Genomic DNA, 17,357 nt, shown 5'->3' with positions numbered 1-17,357 from the left:
CTGAACCTCACAAGGAATGACTGAGACTGAGCAGTTTCTGGCCTGAATGAAGCAGGTCTCATCGTTGTAGCTCTTGCTGTGTGTGGTTTAGTTTTAGCCAGTGGAATTTCTTTGACAGATTTGAGGCGTTGCAGTGGCTCATTGGCTGTTTTCAAGTGATAACTTCCCAGAGATGAAGGGATCTGGGACAAAATCAGCTGCATTTTGGTGGAGATTGAAAGTTAAGGCTGACTGGCTGAGAGAGGGAAATGAACCTGTAGTGTTTAGAGGACTAACCTCTGTTGAACTACAGCCTTTATTTAACAACAACAGTAATACAAGTGACCTCTTCATCTGCTTGATAAAGGGTTGAACTTGTAAATTAATTATGTTTTTTAGGACAGTTCTAGATTTTTATAACACTGCTTTAAACTATAGGATTGGAAGAATTCGGAGCAGGAATTCAGGTCCATGGCATGTTAAGCTTGTGGAAGTACTGTCTTTGAGGGTGAGCAGCAGAGCTGCTGCTCATCACTTCTCCAGAGCTGTCAATCACACCCTTTTACCAAGCAAGTTAAAAAAAAGATTCCTAAAAATAGTTGACAGTTACATTGGTGGGAAAGAGAAATTTCTATGGGAACTTTGAGCTTGCATGGCTAAATGTGGAACTTGGAGCTTGCATGGCTAAATGTGTAGTTTGCAAAATGTACAGATATATTCTAGCTGTTGACATCAAATCTGTTTTCCAGTGAATTCTTGGGCAGGTGTTGAGCAAGTCAACAGAAAGGGAAGTACTGTAGTGTGGGCTTTCTTTTCTTTTCCTGAAGTTCCTTTCCTGTATGGAAGAGTGTGTTTGGCACTAAAAATATGATGTGGTTGGTTCTGAGGAGCTGGTGTAGAGCAGTAGGAAGAGTTGCTACCTCGCAGTAGTTGAGAGTTGGTGAGTCTCATCAAGAGTCTCTCTGCCTTGATGAGACAGACTAAAAACTGGCAAATCCTTAGTTACAGAGCTCAAGGCTATAAAGATATGGTGCTGTGACTGGATAAGAAGCAGACTTGTTCCCTGTGTTTTCAACTGCTTGTGTTATTTGCATCAGGGAAGAGCACAAGAACCAGCTTCTGGCCAACTCCAGCTTTAGAGCTGCTTCTCTTCCAAGCCCAACAAGGTGATGTGTAGCTCACCTTTGAGCTCACATCGAGAGGACGGATGCTTGAGAGCAGCTCTGCACGGAACTGGTGTGTTGGAAGCGGGTGTCTGCTGCTGATGGGAATTTGTTTCCTGTATGTGAAACCGAAGTGTTGGGATTGGATTAAAATGATTGGGATTTGCACCTGTGAGTGGGACTGCAGAGTTGAGTGCAGGGTGAAGCCATTGTCTGCCACGGGGCAGTAGGTGACAGATCCTTGGGGAGTAAAAGCTGAGTTGAAACTGTCAGTGGGGCTAAATCTTAGTAACTGTACCTCATTCTAGAAAAACCTGCCCACTTATTCTCAGGCAGAAGGGAAAACTTCTATGAAACCTTAGGCATGGCAGTCACAGCATCTTGGTTTGTTCCCTGGACAAAGCCTGAGTGGTTTGTTGTAGAAAGTCGTGATTTCTTGTGCTGCTGTTTGGAAAAGAAGGATTCAGGGCACCCTGGAAATGAGTTCTGTCTGTTCTAAAACTGCACTTTCAGATGTATAGAAATGTCAGCACATCACCATGAGCAGCTGGACTGGAACACACTGAGTTCCCTTCTTCATAGTGTAAGAGATGAGTTGTATCAGGCTTGATTAAACTTATAAGTAAATAGGCTGAAATAGTAAAGAAGACAAGGAATGATTTGTAGATGTTAAGATGCTCTTACAGCAATTCTTTGCATTACTGCTAAATGAAATGTGAAAGAAACCTTGTTTTCAGCTGTTTTTATTGGAATTCTCCCAAAGGGAAATTGTGCTGATGCTCCTTCATAGACTAATTGAAATGAAATTAGTCTCTTAGTTTTGATTCCAGCACCAGTTTGGTACAGAGCACACTGAAGTATTCCTGAAATACTCATTACAGGTTTTGTTTTGGTTGTTTGGTGTTTTCTTTACTGTCAAATCTTGTAAATGTGGTTGTGTGAGATCAAGCTGACGTTTTGGTGAAACTTAAAATTTTGGGGCAAATAAGCTGTGATTTCAGTGTACAACCCCACTATGTTATGAGTAGGCACTGAACCCTGTGGTGGTGTGGTGCTGCTCTACTGAAAGCATCATCTTCATAGAACCCCAGACTGGTTTGTGTTAGAAAGGACCTTAAAACTCCTCCAGCTCCAACCCCTGCCATGGGCAGGGACACCTTCCACTAGAGCAGGTTGCTCACAGCCCGCTCCAAGCCCCTGTGTCCAGCCTGGACTTGAACACTGCCAGGGATGGGGCAGCCACAGCTTCTCTGGGCACCCTGTGCCAGCGCCTCAGCACCCTCCCAGGGAAGAGCTTCTGCCTCAGAGCTCATCTCAGTCTCCCCTCGGGCAGGTTCAAGCCATTCCCCTTGTCCTGTCCCTACAGGCCCTTTTCCAAAGCCCCTCTCCAGGTTTCCTAGAGCCCCTTTAGGCACTGGAGCTGCTTCAGGAGCCTTCTCTTCTCCAGCTGCCTCAGCCCAGCTCTCTCAGCCTGGCTCCAGAGCAGAGCTGCTTCAGCCCTCACAGCAGCTCCGTGGCCTCCTCTGGACTTGCTCCAGCAGCTCCACATCCCTCTTGTGTTGCTGCCCCAAAGCTGGATCAGGACTGCAGGGGGGGTCTTCCCAGAGTGTGGCAGAGGGGGAAAATCCCCTCCCTTGACCTGCTGGAGAAGGAGAAAACTTCTAACTTGTGCTGTGCAATTCCAACATGTAACTCCCTTTTGCTCCCTTGGACATGGAGTCCTGGAACTGCCATGCTCTTGGCTGCTGCATTCCTGTGCTCTGTAGGAATGACACTTTAAGTGTATTTCTTCATAAAGAAAGACTTTTCCTTTGTGAGCTTGAGACTGGCTTTTTAACTGTACGCTAATAATGGGAGTAGTAGAAACAGCAATCCAGTTAAGTAATGGGGTTATGGGGGTAGTTGAGGTGTTAAGAACTGTCATTTGCTCAGCAGCAGAGCATGAGGTGTATCGGACTTTCTAGGCTGGCTGGTATGGCAGAGTAAAACGTCATGCTGTGAGTTAATAAAAACATTCTTAAACCATAAACTCTATTTTATAGAAAAATCTCAAAGCATTTAACAGATTCCTCCATTTTTAAAGCATGCCTGAGGCAAGTGTAGTTACAAATGGTGTTATAATTGGGTAAAATGAAGTAACGGGAAATGTGTGCTGTGCGGGTGAGACGGGAGCTCAACACTCACCTCTGCCAGAGACTGTTATAAACTGTTTGATGTAATAAATACTGCTGTGTATAGACATGTCAAGTAGAACTTTTGGCTCTGTAGTTGCATTTCATGATTTTATTTTGCTGTATGCAGAGCTGGGAGGACTCCTCAAGTATGTTCGACCCTTCTTGAACTCCATCAGCAAAGCAAAGGCCGCCCGCTTAGTCCGATCCCTGCTTGATCTGTTTCTTGATATGGAGGCAGCAACAGGACAGGAGGTGAGATTTAAATTTCAGCAATAGTCTGTCCGTCAAAAGCCTCTAACACCATTATCTGACCCAGTTTGCTCCACCCTGAAGAATTATTCATGTTAGGAAACTTTCATTTAATGCATTTGGATAGATTCTATTAATAAAACATTAGCTAATTTACTTCACTCATAACCATGTTTTTCTGCAAGCCTCATCCTGCTGCAGGTTAGGAGTAACTTTTGCCCTGGGCAGTTTGATTTGTGTTGCTTGCTGTTAGGTGCACAGCATCAGTAGTAGTTTGTGGTGTGAATAGTGTTGGAGAGATGCTGCGCCGGGTCCAGTGGTCTTGTGGGCAGCTGGGCACAGGGTGTGATGGCATGGAGCTGGAGGAGTGAGTGTTCAAGGTCTGTTGGTGAGTATTACTTAGTGTCTTTCACCTGGAGACAACATGGTGAGTGTCTTAATCTACAGAGGTATGGAAGCTACTACTGAAGTGGAAGAAGTTTTGCAGCTACCACTTGTGACTACTTCCAGTGGATGAACTTCTCCACTAGAAAACCCATTCTGTCTATGGTAGCCCACAGTTAGGATTTACTCCATTCTCATTAGCTCTTAGAATACGGTTGTTTTTCTTCTTTTTTCTTCTGTCCATGTGACTTGTTGGTTATTTGGGAATGAGAGAAGGACAGGAACAACCTGTAAATGATGAGGAGCCACTTAAAAGCAGCGCTGACCTGCAGTGGCATGGGTTGTGCTGGCACACCAGAGCAAATAGAGAGGGGAGGCAGGGAGGGTCTGAGCAACACATTAAGGACAAAGCCCACATAACATTGTACACACAGTGAGTGACAAATATCAGCCTAGAAGAGGCTCTGCTGTGTTGAGATGCAGGTGGCATTCTTAGTAGCCAAATTAGCACAAAACTATTATCCTTTAGCTCAGGTAACCCAGCAAATGTTCTTCATTTGCTGCTCAGTACTTGTGGCTTGTGTCATGTTGCTGTGAATGCTGACAGAATCTTTTGCCCCTCTTCTTTAATGGAAGAGGTTAAGGGAGGTGGGGTAGGATGTGCAGGTGAGAAGGGAACCCCTGAAGATGTCAGGAGAAAATGGCTTCACACTTCTTCAAGTAACTTGATAAAAATGATGGTATTTGGATTCAGTCCCAAAAGGTGGCATTTTGTGGTGGGGGAAGAACTTGGAGTAACAGTGATGGAAATACGGCCAAGTTAGTAAAGTTGTTCGTTTTCAAGCATATTCTGAAGCCAATCACAAAACCTCAAGTAATTGTGACACCTAACCTGTGAGGTTCTTGATGCAGCAGTTCTCAGTACTTTCCACGCCTGTTCAGAGGGACATTTGCTTCCTCAGTGAAATGTATGTTAAGACAACTCCCAAGAGTCCAGTAAAGCAATGAAATTAGAGATTTCTCCAGCTCCTAATGCTCCAGCTATCACTGTGCAATAAATTGAGACTTCATAATGGCTTTTCATAAAGTGTCCCTATTTAATAAGCAGTGTTGAGCAGCTGACAAGCCCTGCAGTGCGGTGCAGCTACAGAGCTGTTCCAGAAAGAGCTGTGATCCAGAGATTTGGGAAAAGGCTTTCCTGAGCCTAGCACCTCAGGATGACTTACTGTATATTATTGGCCAGTACTAAATTGACACCCTCTTCTAATGAAGTGAGAACACAACTGCTTTATTCATCAAGGGAATCACAATAGTCTTAAAAGTATGAGCAGCCACTGGGTGCCTTCACTCTGCTTTGAAGCAGTAGATAAAACATCCAGTGTCACTTGCTGACTGGCTCCCGACTCTGCTGCAGACAGTGGAGCCCAGCACCTCTGTTGCTTTGTACTGTGAAAGGACACACTGATCTGGCATATTTAAGCCCTAAACCACGTGCACTTTATTTTCCTTTCTTTGTAGAGCAATTGAAAATACAGTTTTCTCTATAGCTGAGTGAAATGGAGCAACACATGCTGGAAGGGACCTCAAAGTCTTCTCGTCCATCCGTTGCCCTAAGGCAGAATCAGTTCTCGTATACCCAGATGGTTTTATTTCCAACAAAAACACAGCTGCCTAAGAAATGCTATTGGGATTTCAGCAGTAATTTTTACTGGTGAAACTTTGGAAGCCAAATCTTTATTTTCATGTTCCAGTGTGGGAGGGTTGTCCCTGGTGGCCGGAAGAAGCCAAATGCGTTAGAAAAGGAATTGAAGAAGGTGCTCTGTGACAGCTAAAGCTTAAATTCAACCTTAGTTTGCTTTCTGAACTTTTTTTCCTCTTGCAATATGTGTTGTAAGTAGTGTCATACTGTGAATGTTGTTAACAAAGTGCAGGAAGTTAATCTATCTAGCAAATGGAATATGAAAATACATAGCCCAATTTAGCTGGTCTCTGTCGTTTTGCACAACATTTCTGTGAGTTTAAACTCTGGTTTCAGCATGATGCAGCCTGAGGCTAAAGTGTTTCATGTGTGGTTACCAGTGAGTCTTTGGTGAGAAGCTGGTTAACCTTGCACTGGTGAGCTGCAGTTCTCATCAGCGATGAACTACAAAACCACACTTACCCTGTTAGTATTAAAAGAGGCATTTTGGGTAGGCACTAATGCTGAAGGCTGCCAGCCTGGGCTAGTGCAACATTTGAACCAGGAATGACTTTGCTTCTTTAAACTACATTGTGGAGATTCAGGCTTTGTTGTATTTCTGTTGCTTTGTAGGAAATGATTGAAGCATACTGCTGTTTTAAAGAGGGGCAGCAGAAGGCTTTACACATTTCTTTCTGCTCCCTTTAAGGTTGACCTGTGTTTAGAGTGTATTGAATGGGCCAAATCAGAGAAGAGGACTTTCCTACGCCAGGCTCTGGAGGTATGTTACATTGTGGATCCCAAACCTGTGTAATAGTGTCTTTCCTTTATCACATTTAATACCTGCAAAACTTGCAGTGTGTTGTCCAGGTCTTTGTACATGTAATGGATGGGTGGTAAGGCCAGGTTGGATGGGGCCATGAGCAACCTGGTTTAGGGTGAAGTGTCTTAAGGTCCATTCCAACCCAAACCATTCTATTGTTCTATGATAACTATTAAACTAAAGTTAGTGACTCTTCTTGAAGAGGCAGGATTTTACCCATTGTCTTTAGACTTGCAAATGGTAGATCTTGCAGAACTGGACCATACAATGTAATGAGCACGAACGGTTTTAGTGAAGTCTGTGCAGATAAGAATACGAAGTTTCATTTTACAAAATAAATCTGTGCTACCTTTCTTTGGCTTCCCTCACAGCAGTTCCTTTTCTGTTCTCCAGGCGAGGCTGGTCTCTTTGTACTTCGATACCAAGAGGTACCAAGAAGCACTGCAACTAGGTGAGTCTTCCACTAGGTGGTGGTAGTAGATCTTGGCTTTGAGGTTAGTCTTGACGCTGACAAGGGAAATAACTCATCATGTGCCTCTTAAGTTTTGTAGGAGTCAGGCATTGATTTTTCAGAGCTGTACCCGTTCTGCCATGATTTGCTATAGCTTGGTGATAACAGCTTTTAGAGATCATTTTATTTTCACCATTTGTTCATTTCCAGTAATTTTGGAAGCAGAGAGGAGCTGTATCCTGTTGAAGGCCATCAGGTTTGGCTCCTGCTGGAACACACGTTGTACAATGCTGTGGACAGAGAGCTTTGCTCAAATACCCAGTAAAAGAAGTAGTAATGCCAGGAAGTGGCAAACCTCTAAGGACATAATTAGACAAGCTCTTGTGCAGTAGTGTAAAGCCTTTGCTTCTGCACCACCTGAGATGTGGTAATTAACCATGTGAACCCTCCTGCTCTGCTGCAAGGCAGAGTGAAGCAGGTCAGCTCCATGGCCCAGCTCCCTTTGCTGCTGTTCAGATGCTCATTTTGCACATACTGCAGTAATGTAAGATGAGGTTTAAGCTGGCTTGTACAGACTGCTCTGCCAGCTCCACATGTGGGTACCAGCAGGGCTGAGGGGTGACTGCACTGACATGGAAAGAAGTGCCCACCCATCTCACTAGGGACCTGTAACTTCTTAAGCAGTGTGGTGGCAAGAGCATGTGTTGTGTCCAGAGTCCTCTGGGTGACTTGGATCTCATCTGAATATCAAGTTATGTGAAGTGCACAGCATTAATTATCGAGTTAGAATTGGTTTGAATACAGATGTGTCACAAATTCAGGTTTAAACTGGTCAGTTCACACTCCAAAGCTGTGCTTCAGTAAATTAATCACTTGGGTGATGAGGGTACAGCTTAGGGAGCTCTGAAGGCCTGTGCCATAGGACAGCCTCTCCAAAAGCTCTTTTTGAGGTGTCAGTGTGGGTGTTAGCATTTCTGTGTGGCTGATGTGGTTGTGTCTGCAGGGAGTGGGTTCAAGCAGAGTACCCATGAGATGTTTCTAGGGAGGAGGCCTTCTCTTCCACCTATTTATGCAGTTCTAGGTGTGCTTTTCAGCTTCTGAGCGTAGCAAGTGAGGATGAAGTTCTCATCTCTGCTCACCCTAAGTTAGTTCTTTAATTTGTGGTGGGGGGAAAGAAGGGGAAAAGTTTCCTCTAAGGCTGTCTCCTTCTGCCTTCACAGGGCTTTAGTGGGACAGTTTATCTAGGCATTTTTTAGGCTGCCCATTCCTACCTCTTGAATTTGATCCATAGATGTCTTGTGCTTAAAACATTCCTTCCTCATCCCATATTCTTAGGAGTTGCTTGAAAATCCTCAGGGAATGGTACAGGAATGGGCAGTACTTCAGGTTTGCTCAGAACAGTGAATGTGAGTGGTAAATCATGATGTCATCTGGGGAAGGGGTGCCAGAGTGACAATCAGAACTGCACAACCCATCCTTGACTTGCCTGATGCCCATGGTGAGGTGGCAGAGACGTGCTGTCTCCATACCCAAGTATTCTTACTGCCCTCTTCCACCCCTAACACAAAACTGGTTCATTCTCCAACTGTGGACTGACACTGACCCACTGTTATTTCCTCTCCCCTGTTTCTTCTTGGAAGAACAGGTTGTGTAAGCCTAGCCTCCCTTCTGAAAGCCTGCCCTGCTGTGGGGGAAGAAGGCTGACATCTGGAAAGACTTGGTTTGTGTAGCTGTTGATGCAGAGCAGGTTACAAAGGTAATCTTGTTCTTCCTCACTGCCAGGCTCCCAGCTTCTTCGGGAATTGAAAAAGATGGATGACAAGGCATTGCTGGTGGAAGTGCAACTGCTAGAAAGTAAGACTTACCATGCCCTGAGCAATCTGCCAAAAGCAAGAGCAGCCTTAACCTCTGCACGGACCACGGCCAACGCAATCTACTGTCCACCCAAGCTGCAAGCAGCGTTAGACATGCAGTCAGGTAAAGCCCTTCAGGAAAAGGGGAAGGGCTGGGCCTCGTCGTGATGCATTGGTTGACTGGTGTTTGTTCTTTTTTGAGTGAATCATAGAAAATGATGCTAGGTGGGACCTGAATACCCACAAGTCGGCCCAGCTGCCTCCGGGCAGGATCAGCTGTAATTACATTGTTCCTGACAAATGGTTTTTTCAGTCTGTTCTAAAACCTCCAGTGACAGAGGGTCCATAATCTCCCTGAGCACTCACAGTACACTGTGTTAGTACAACTGTAATGTTGTTCCTGACCTAATTTGCAGGCACTTACCTGGAGTGTTCTCAACTTGTCTTTCTTAACGTGTCCCCTTAAGAGAGGGCATGGATGTTCTCCTGGTAGAGACAAGGTAAAGGGAGGCACAGAAGGAAAGATTCCCGTTACTGAAGTACCAGATAAAGCACCGCGCATCCAAATCATTCTGTCTTCTTCCTCACTTTCAGAATTAACTCTGATGCCTGCCTTTTTGTTCCTCTCCCCAGGTATTATCCATGCAGCAGAAGAGAAGGACTGGAAAACAGCTTATTCATATTTTTATGAGGCGTTTGAGGGATATGATTCAATTGACAACCCAAAAGCCATCACTGCGCTCAAATACATGTTGCTGTGCAAAATCATGCTGAACATGTACGTGGCAAATGGTTCTGTGAAGAATACTCCATACATTGAAATGGGAAAGGCTTTTTGCTTATATGACTCTACTTGTCTTTATGCTTCTGATTCAATGTTACTTGAATTGTAGTAATTTGCTATCAATGGGGAATTTTGGAGACACTCTTAGATTGAAGCTGACCGTGGTGTTGAATAAATGCTCTCTTCCCTTCCCTCCCCTCTCTAGCCCAGAAGATGTGCAAGCATTAGTGAGTGGGAAGCTTGCTCTGCGGTATGCAGGAAGACAGGTATAGAAACTTCATCCTTTCTATCTTCCTATTATCTCTGAGAATATGATGCCATGCTGTTTGTCAAAATGTTGGTCTTTTCATACCAAAATAGCCTTTGCTTCTGAGTGTCTTGAATGAGATCCAGAACTGATTAAATTACCGGGAGTAATTACCATAAGTCAGTTTCCTTCAAAGGGAATACAGTGATTCTCACAACCTGGCCTGCTCACTTAGCTTTCTGGTTTTCTCCTCCCTGCTTTCTTCATTAACTACTAAATGCCTAATGCCCTGAGGTACTTGTGTCTCAACCCTCGCCAGCTCTGCAGCCGTGGAGCTGATGGGATTTAAATCCAAGTTACTCATTGTTTTTACTTGTGTTGCAGCAAGTCCTAAAAACCTATTCGTAGCAGTGTAGCTGAGCAGCTTGAGACCTAGATGACTGCAAGGTGGAAGCCAAGCATCTGGGGAGCTGTTAAATCAAGTGCTTATTCTAACATGTTAACTTGCCAGCCTGTGAAGCCACCTCCATATTAAATCCAGGGATGCTTATATAAAGTACAGCGCCAAAAGCCAAGCGTGCCAGGGTCTGAGCCAGGCTTACACACTGATGCCCTCAGTGGCTTTTGCCAGCCTGTTATTTACTTTGACGCAAGAGCTGATACTCATCTACTTCACAGAGGACCAGGGAAGCTCTTTAGGAGGGGAGGTCAGTGAGCATATGTGCTAGAAAAGAGTCTGAAGTGGGGATATCCCTGTGTTATCCCTCCTAGATCATGTAGGGCAGCCCTGGTCCTGCTTCATCTGCTTCCCCCAGTGGCAGCTGGATTGGAGGCTCCTTTTCAGAGCAGGAGGGCAGTGTGCTGTGCAGGAAATCTCAGCTATTCCCTGCCCTTGGCCTCCTGATTCAGCAGTGATGGCAAGTTCCTGCAGCAGCTGTGGACACTGAGCACAGGGAGCAGAGGCAAAGTGGGCACCTTGGGGCAGCTCGCTGGGAGAGGTGGCAGCAGAAGCCTGGGCCTGGTGCACCACAGCCACTGGGCTGTCCTTGTCTTGTGAGCTTGTGCCTCTCACTACTTGGACACTTCTTCTAGAGGTGTTACTCTTCTGTTCAGTATAAATACGGTGGTCTGGTTGTGGCTGTTTTGCTTTCTCAGCAGCTGTGGGGTAGACAAGAAACACTTTTTGATGCTGTCCATGACAGGGTGTCCATAGGACTGCTGTGCTTCTGCTGCTCAGCAGGGGAAGTGGGACATGCTGAAGGAGACACACAGCTTATGGGCTGAAAATGGCCATGTTCATTAAGCAAGTGCCAAAATGTTCACTTTCCTGAAGAACTGGATCAGACTTGCTCCCAACCTGCAACCTGATAGGAACTGCAGCTGGTGTTCCCAAACCTTGCAGAACGCGAGGTCTTTGTTTCTGTGGAGCTGATTTCACGCTGTGTCCTGCAGCTGCTCCGCATGTTCTCCTTATGAGCAGCTGTTCTGACTCTGCCTGTGTGGAAGTCACACTGACATGGCTTTGTAGCAAGAGGAACATTCCCATTTTGCTGCTTAAGCACGTTTCCCATACAGTGCACAGTTGGCGTAATAACACTGAGAGGAGAACCCAGGAAAATAACCTCTTATTTTCTTCCTCTGCAGACAGAAGCACTAAAATGTGTGGCCCAGGCCAGCAAGAACCGATCGCTGGCTGATTTTGAAAAGGTGAGTCAGGAGACAGAGAATGGGGCCTGCCTGGAAATGCCAGGTTTGGAGAGTTGTAGGAGCTGTTACATTCCACAGCAGGAAACCATAAAAGCATTCAAAGAAAGCAACAGTGCATCAACACATGCCTTACCATAGTCAGCGGGTTGGTTTTTGCAGCATGGGGAGTAATAGCTTGCTGGAAACTAGTTTTTTCCCCTTTTTTTCTTGAAGCAGCTTTTGGTGCTGTTCACTGGGATGTGTATCTTCCTACATTCTTTTTCTGGCTTCAGCAAGAATACCATAGAGATAACAGAGGGGGATTCCCATGTCAGGAAACAATCCTGCCATGCTGTCTCCTGAGTGGAAAGCAGACATTCTCTTGCTAAGCTCCAGCAGTGTAAAGATGAAAGATGCTTGAAAGGCTGCCAGGCTGTTGTGACCTCCTGGCCTTTTAGCTAAGCTATGGGATTGGATTAACCACTGATACTTTGCTGGGCAGGGAGAGAAGACTCTTTCAGGCTTAGAGGACCTTTGGGACAGGAGACCTGTTGCTACCTTAATTGTTTGATCCCCACTGTGTTTTCTGCAGGCTCTGACAGACTATAAGGTGGAGCTCAGGGACGACCCCATCATAAACACTCACTTGGCTAAGCTCTACGATAACTTATTGGAACAGAACCTGATCAGAGTCATCGAACCCTTCTCCAGAGTACAGGTAAATGTTCCAGCAAGCACAGCAACACACTGGCCACTCTGTCCCCTGCTGCTGGTGGGTGAGGGTCTTGTGCCCATACAGAACACTTCTTACTGGGAGCTACTCAGCACTTGCAGAGCTCAGAGTTCATCATGTTCAGCCTAAAAATGATAAGGAGAGGGCTCAGGGGAACTTTGGAAAACCACATTTTGGAGTCATTGCCCTTTCCACCTGTTTCACTTAGTGTCCACCCTCCACACTGAAGGTGGACAGTCTTTTAGCACTGAACGTAGTAGAGTCTGGCTTTTCAGGGCTCTCATATGGTGTGGGTGAAGCTGCAGTAATCTTGGAGATAAAACCTTATTTCATGTTTCAGAGTGAAAATGGCTTTAGGTGTCCCTCTTCAGTTAAAATTGGATATGAAAGCTGAAGGACACTAAACTGCAAAGCCATTGGAGATAGAAGAACCCCATACTTTGTGTTCTGTGTCAAAAGTGCAGCTAAAGATTTACTTAACTCTGTTGGTCTCTCTTATAGATTGAACACATATCCAGCCTCATCAAGCTCTCAAAGGTAAGAACATCACTAGAAATCAGTGGCACATCTTAAGAGGGCAAAGGAATTGAGGTCAGATGGCATTTGCCCCAGGGAAATAAACGTAGGATAGTAAGTCTGACAGATCATCTCCACAGCATTCAGAGGCAAATACCGCTCTTGGGAACTGAACTCTAACGTGAACAGTCCCCAGGAGGCATCAGACTGGCTTCCTCTGCGCTGGACTTCTAGTTTTGCACTAGACTTGTTACTAGCTGTAACCTCACCTTCCTTCACATGGGTTTTACTCCTGGTGTTTGCACTTGTTTTTTACTGGAGCCAGATTTTCCTCTGCTGTAGTAACAGCTCCTGTCGTGGCCAGCTCAGTCTTCCCTGCTGACCTGCATTTAATCCTCATGAGTGTGCCCAGAGGAATCTTTCTTAGACCCCTAAGATAAAGGATCCAGCTAATCCCTCTGCAGTTTCATTAGGGACGCCTGTGACACACTGACTATTGCAATAACTGCTTTACAGATAATCCCAGCCAGATTAAGTTTTAGGAAAAGCCACTGTAGTCCCAGCCAGTTGTATCCCAAAGTGCTTTTGTCCCGTGTTGACATTAAGGCCAGAGGTGTGGAAATGTGCCAAGCTTGGCCCTTATGGTCATTACATCATCTGTCTTCCTTCTCTCTCTGTGCAGTCTTTCCCTAGGTTTGCCCTTGGTGTCTAATACACAGCTTGAGTAAAAGCTGGACAGCAGTTTAGCTGCAGAACCAGCACCCCCTCCTGCAGTGGGGCCTGGGCAGGGGGTCACCTTGGTGCTGAGTGGCATAAATGAAGCTTGGCCAGCACTTGACTAAATACTTGCTGAACCAAGTGAGAATGCTCCACATCCCCTAGTGAGTGCCTGGATGAGATGGCAGATGTACCCTCTTCTGTGCAGCAAGAGGCAAGACGTCCTGGTCCTCTCATCGTTAAAAGCTACTGCTTAATTTCCTCTGTCATCTAAAGCATATGGTAGTGTCAAAGCAACGTGCAAGGAGAGATCTGTCCTGACACTGTGTTCAGTGATAAAATAGCTGGTGTAAAGTAGTGCTTATATCCCACCAAGGCTGTTGAGTGTGGAGTAGTGAAATTCACATTTCTTTTTTATAGTTCTGGGAGACTTTTAATGTTTCTGCTTCAATTTCAGGCTGAGGTAGAAAGGAAACTGTCACAGATGATCTTGGACAAGAAATTTCATGGTGAGTCTCTGCATCCTTCAGTCCTGACTGCCTCACTGCCCACGGCCAGGCTGTGTGTAAGCCAGCTGAGGACAAACTCCTCCTTATCACTGCACCTCTGAGCCCCAGATGTCCTCCTCAGACAGTTCTGCTCTGCTTCAGACAGGGGATCTGCAGGTTAACAATGTGGGAAGAGTAGAGAGTGGTGGGTTCATCTGTTAGTCTGTTATCATGAAGGCTGCTCCTATCACTCCATGGATTTGTTAAGCTCGAGGCTTATCAGAAACCACTGTTAAGTCTTTCCTTGCTGTGACTGCAACCAAGGATGGTTGTGAGGCCCACTGGTGGGCTGTCAAGCAAAGATGTTCTCTGCCTCAGAGCTTACTGCAGTAAGTAAGGTCACCTTTCCTGGCTGATACGACAGCTGAGAGAGCTGGGCTGGTTCAGCCTGGAGAAGAGGAGGCTCCTGAAGGGGAGAACTTAGAGCAGCTCCAGTGCCTAAAGGGGCTCCAGGAAACCTGGAGAGGGGCTTTGGACAAGGGCCTGTAGGGACAGGCCAAGGGGAATGGCTTGAACCTGCCAGAGGGGAGACTGAGATGAGCTCTGAGGCAGAAGCTCTTCCCTGTGAGGGTGCTGAGGTGCTGGCACAGGGTGCCCAGAGAAGCTGTGGCTGCCCCATCCCTGGCAGTGTTCAAGGCCAGGTTGGACACAGGGGCTTGGAGCAACCTGCTCTAGTGGAAGGTGTCCCTGCCCGTGGCAGGGGGTTGGAGCTGGCTGAGCTTTAAGGTCCTTTCCAACACAAACCAGGCTGGGATCTGTGTCAGGAGTGTTCCCTGTGTTGCTCCTGCAGCACAGCTGAGCGGTTCGGGTTTGTCTGGGACCAGAGGAGGTTGCTTCCTTAATCAGCCCTCAAGGAAACAAAGGCCTTTGCTCTTGTTTGCACTGTCCCTAGTGTCAGTTTAGGAAGCCCTCTGGTTCTGACTGAGCAAGACGAGTGGCTGAAGGAAGCACATTGGTCAGAGAGCAGCTCAGGAACTGTGGAACGCAGCCGTGGGGCCCATCTGGCACCTGGAAATAGTGCAGTTATCAAAGGGCTTTGTCTGAGCCACCTCCTGGGCACGGGGCATGGTGGCTGTTGGGGAACGTGCAGGCACAAGGCACAAGCAGCTCCTGGATGTCTTGTTGGGCCCCTCTCCAGGATGGTTTCGTTTCTCTGGGGAAGCTGCAGCTAATGCAGTGCAGCCAACCCCAGGCAGGGCCGTTTGCCAGGCAGATCCCTACGTTCCTGCTGGGTGGAAGCCGTGATGCGTTGAGGTAACCGCAGCGTTGTGCCCGCAGGCATCCTCGACCAAGGCGAGGGAGTCCTCATCATCTTCGATGAACCCCCTGTAGACAAAACATACGAAGCTGCCCTCGAGACTATTCAGAACATGAGTAAAGTAGTGGATTCGCTCTACAACAAAGCCAAGAAGCTAACATAGGTGAGTGGGGGCAGAGCTCCGGCGTCCTCGAGCCTCGCTGCCTCTCCTCTGCATTGATGTGGCTCTGTTTTCTCTTTGCAGAGCTGAATTTGCTGTCATGTGGAGCGTGTGTGTGACAGGAGAGTGAAACCTTTGGGAAAATGTTAGGAGACTTTTATTTTTTTTTTTTTCCTTTTTTTTTTCTTTATTTTTTTTCTTTTTCTTTTTCTCTTTGTTCTACTTTTCGCTTGGAAAGTTTTTAAACTTCCTCATCCAGTGCATCCTGTATCCATACGATGCGTGTTCCAGTTTCCATGTAATCTTTACTGGCCGAACTTTGTATCTGGGGGGGGAATATTGTTTAAACAAAGAGGGTATTCTAAATAAAAGGAAAAAGGCTTACACTACCTAAACATGTGCTTTCCACTTCCTGAGGGATGGCAGAGAGTTAAGCAGGGACAAAGTTTTGTTACCAGTAGGTGCCCAAAACGAGTTTGCTTTATCTCTCCCTCTGCTCTCAAAGCTGAGACTTGCAGTGTGTAACAGCCAAGTTGATTCCATTTGTACTGAACCAAAAAAGACCCAAAATGTACAGACTGGTGGTTTGTTTTTGAATCCTGAAGGCCTCAGATCCCCTCGAAAGCAGCTCCCCAGTGATGTTCCCAACGGCTTCAGTGCCCGAGGACCACGCTGCGGAGCTGCCGCTGTGCTGCACCAGCCCCGGCCCTCTGCAGCCCCGAGGCCGGGTTGTGCTGCAGGGAGCAGCGCTCTTCCCCGAGGCCTGGTTTGCATGCTCCTGTATAGACTAGACTAGAGTGTCTGTGTTCACCCCCCTGTCCCCCCAAGTAGGAAGAGCAGGAGAGCAGCGTTCCCGAGGCTTCACCTCCCTGCAGGAGCCAGACCCCGGCGCCATCAGCCTCCCATTGACCTCTGCTGCCGTTGGGCTTCCTTTATTTTCCCAACAGCCGATGGGAGACAGCTTGGAATGTCCCAGTGCAGCGCCCATGGGGAGCCAGGGTCGGTAGGTGGGGTGGAGCAGGGCGTGCTGCAGCATGTGTCACTGTCTGGTGAGGTTCGAGCTGGGTTCAATGCCATGTGGGCAGTGTAAGCTTCCATGGCTCCGTCCTGCTCATCTCCATCTCCCTCCCTCTGTCTCTCTTTCCTTCTCCACGTTTTTCTTACAAACCCCCTATTTTGTACAAGGGTTCTGTTGTGGCAGGAGCTATTTTGCCTTCACTCCCTCTTTAGACTGGCTGATTCTTTTTCTGCTTTTCTGTTCGCATTTTAACCTCTCCAACATCTGATTTTATGATTTTGTTCTTTGTTTCATTTCCATCTCATCCCGTCGGTCGCTGTTTGGGTTTTTGGCACCATCAATATCAAATGTACAAACGGTTCTTGCTAACCAGCACCAGGTATATCTGATGTTCAGATGAGTTCCAATAAAATAAGTTTTTTTTCAAACTTCTGGCTCCTGTCTTCAGCGGAGGCAGGAAAGGGGCCCCTTGGGTGCTGGTCCCTCTGTACCTAAGGAAGGGCACGTGAACCACAGGCTGGAGCTCACGGGAGCAGCGTTTGGGGATGGTGTTTGACACTTGGAATGTGAGGGATGTGTTTTAAGCAGCAGATTCGTGGGTTGGGACCTGTTTCTGGCACAGCAAATTGGAGTTATAGGATGAAGCTGTGTTTTTGCAAATGAAATTATGGATTATTATTATTGCAGCTTTGTGGTGGGGTTGACACACCGGGGGCAAGGGATGGGATCCAGAGGGACCTGGACAGGCTGGAGAGGTGGGACTGTGTGAACCTCATAGGGTTCAACAAGGTCAAGTGCAAAGTCTGAATTTGGGTTGGGATTAAAAAGATCCCCTAGTTTTCACTGCATGGCTGTGAGTGCCTGGCCACAGCCTGGCCCAGCACCAGCCCTGCTAGAAGCAGCAGCTCCAGCCGATTTTTCTTTACTAAACCCCAA

General features: G+C 46.7%; 1 protein-coding gene across 1 annotated transcript in view; it reads left to right on the top strand.

Annotated features, from left to right (window-relative positions):
* PSMD11 (proteasome (prosome, macropain) 26S subunit, non-ATPase, 11) overlaps positions 1 to 15,406 on the top strand; it is a gene marked incomplete at its 5' end in the record, with an annotated part of 18,580 nt that extends 3,174 nt beyond the window's left edge. Inside the window, 11 exon segments of the mRNA XM_010020717.1 lie at positions 3,444 to 3,568; positions 6,337 to 6,408; positions 6,844 to 6,901; positions 8,684 to 8,878; positions 9,388 to 9,532; positions 9,744 to 9,804; positions 11,430 to 11,492; positions 12,064 to 12,189; positions 12,706 to 12,741; positions 13,895 to 13,946; positions 15,264 to 15,406. Of these exon segments, the coding sequence (XP_010019019.1) occupies positions 3,444 to 3,568; positions 6,337 to 6,408; positions 6,844 to 6,901; positions 8,684 to 8,878; positions 9,388 to 9,532; positions 9,744 to 9,804; positions 11,430 to 11,492; positions 12,064 to 12,189; positions 12,706 to 12,741; positions 13,895 to 13,946; positions 15,264 to 15,406 (1,076 nt within the window).
* Between the last annotated feature and the right edge of the window lie 1,951 nt (positions 15,407 to 17,357).

This window comes from Nestor notabilis, unplaced genomic scaffold (genome assembly GCF_000696875.1).
Source record: "Nestor notabilis isolate BGI_N333 unplaced genomic scaffold, ASM69687v1 scaffold25848, whole genome shotgun sequence".
NCBI lineage: Eukaryota > Metazoa > Chordata > Aves > Psittaciformes > Psittacidae > Nestor > Nestor notabilis.
The sequence above is the reverse complement of the archived record's forward strand: the minus strand, read 5'-3'. Positions and strand labels throughout refer to the sequence as shown.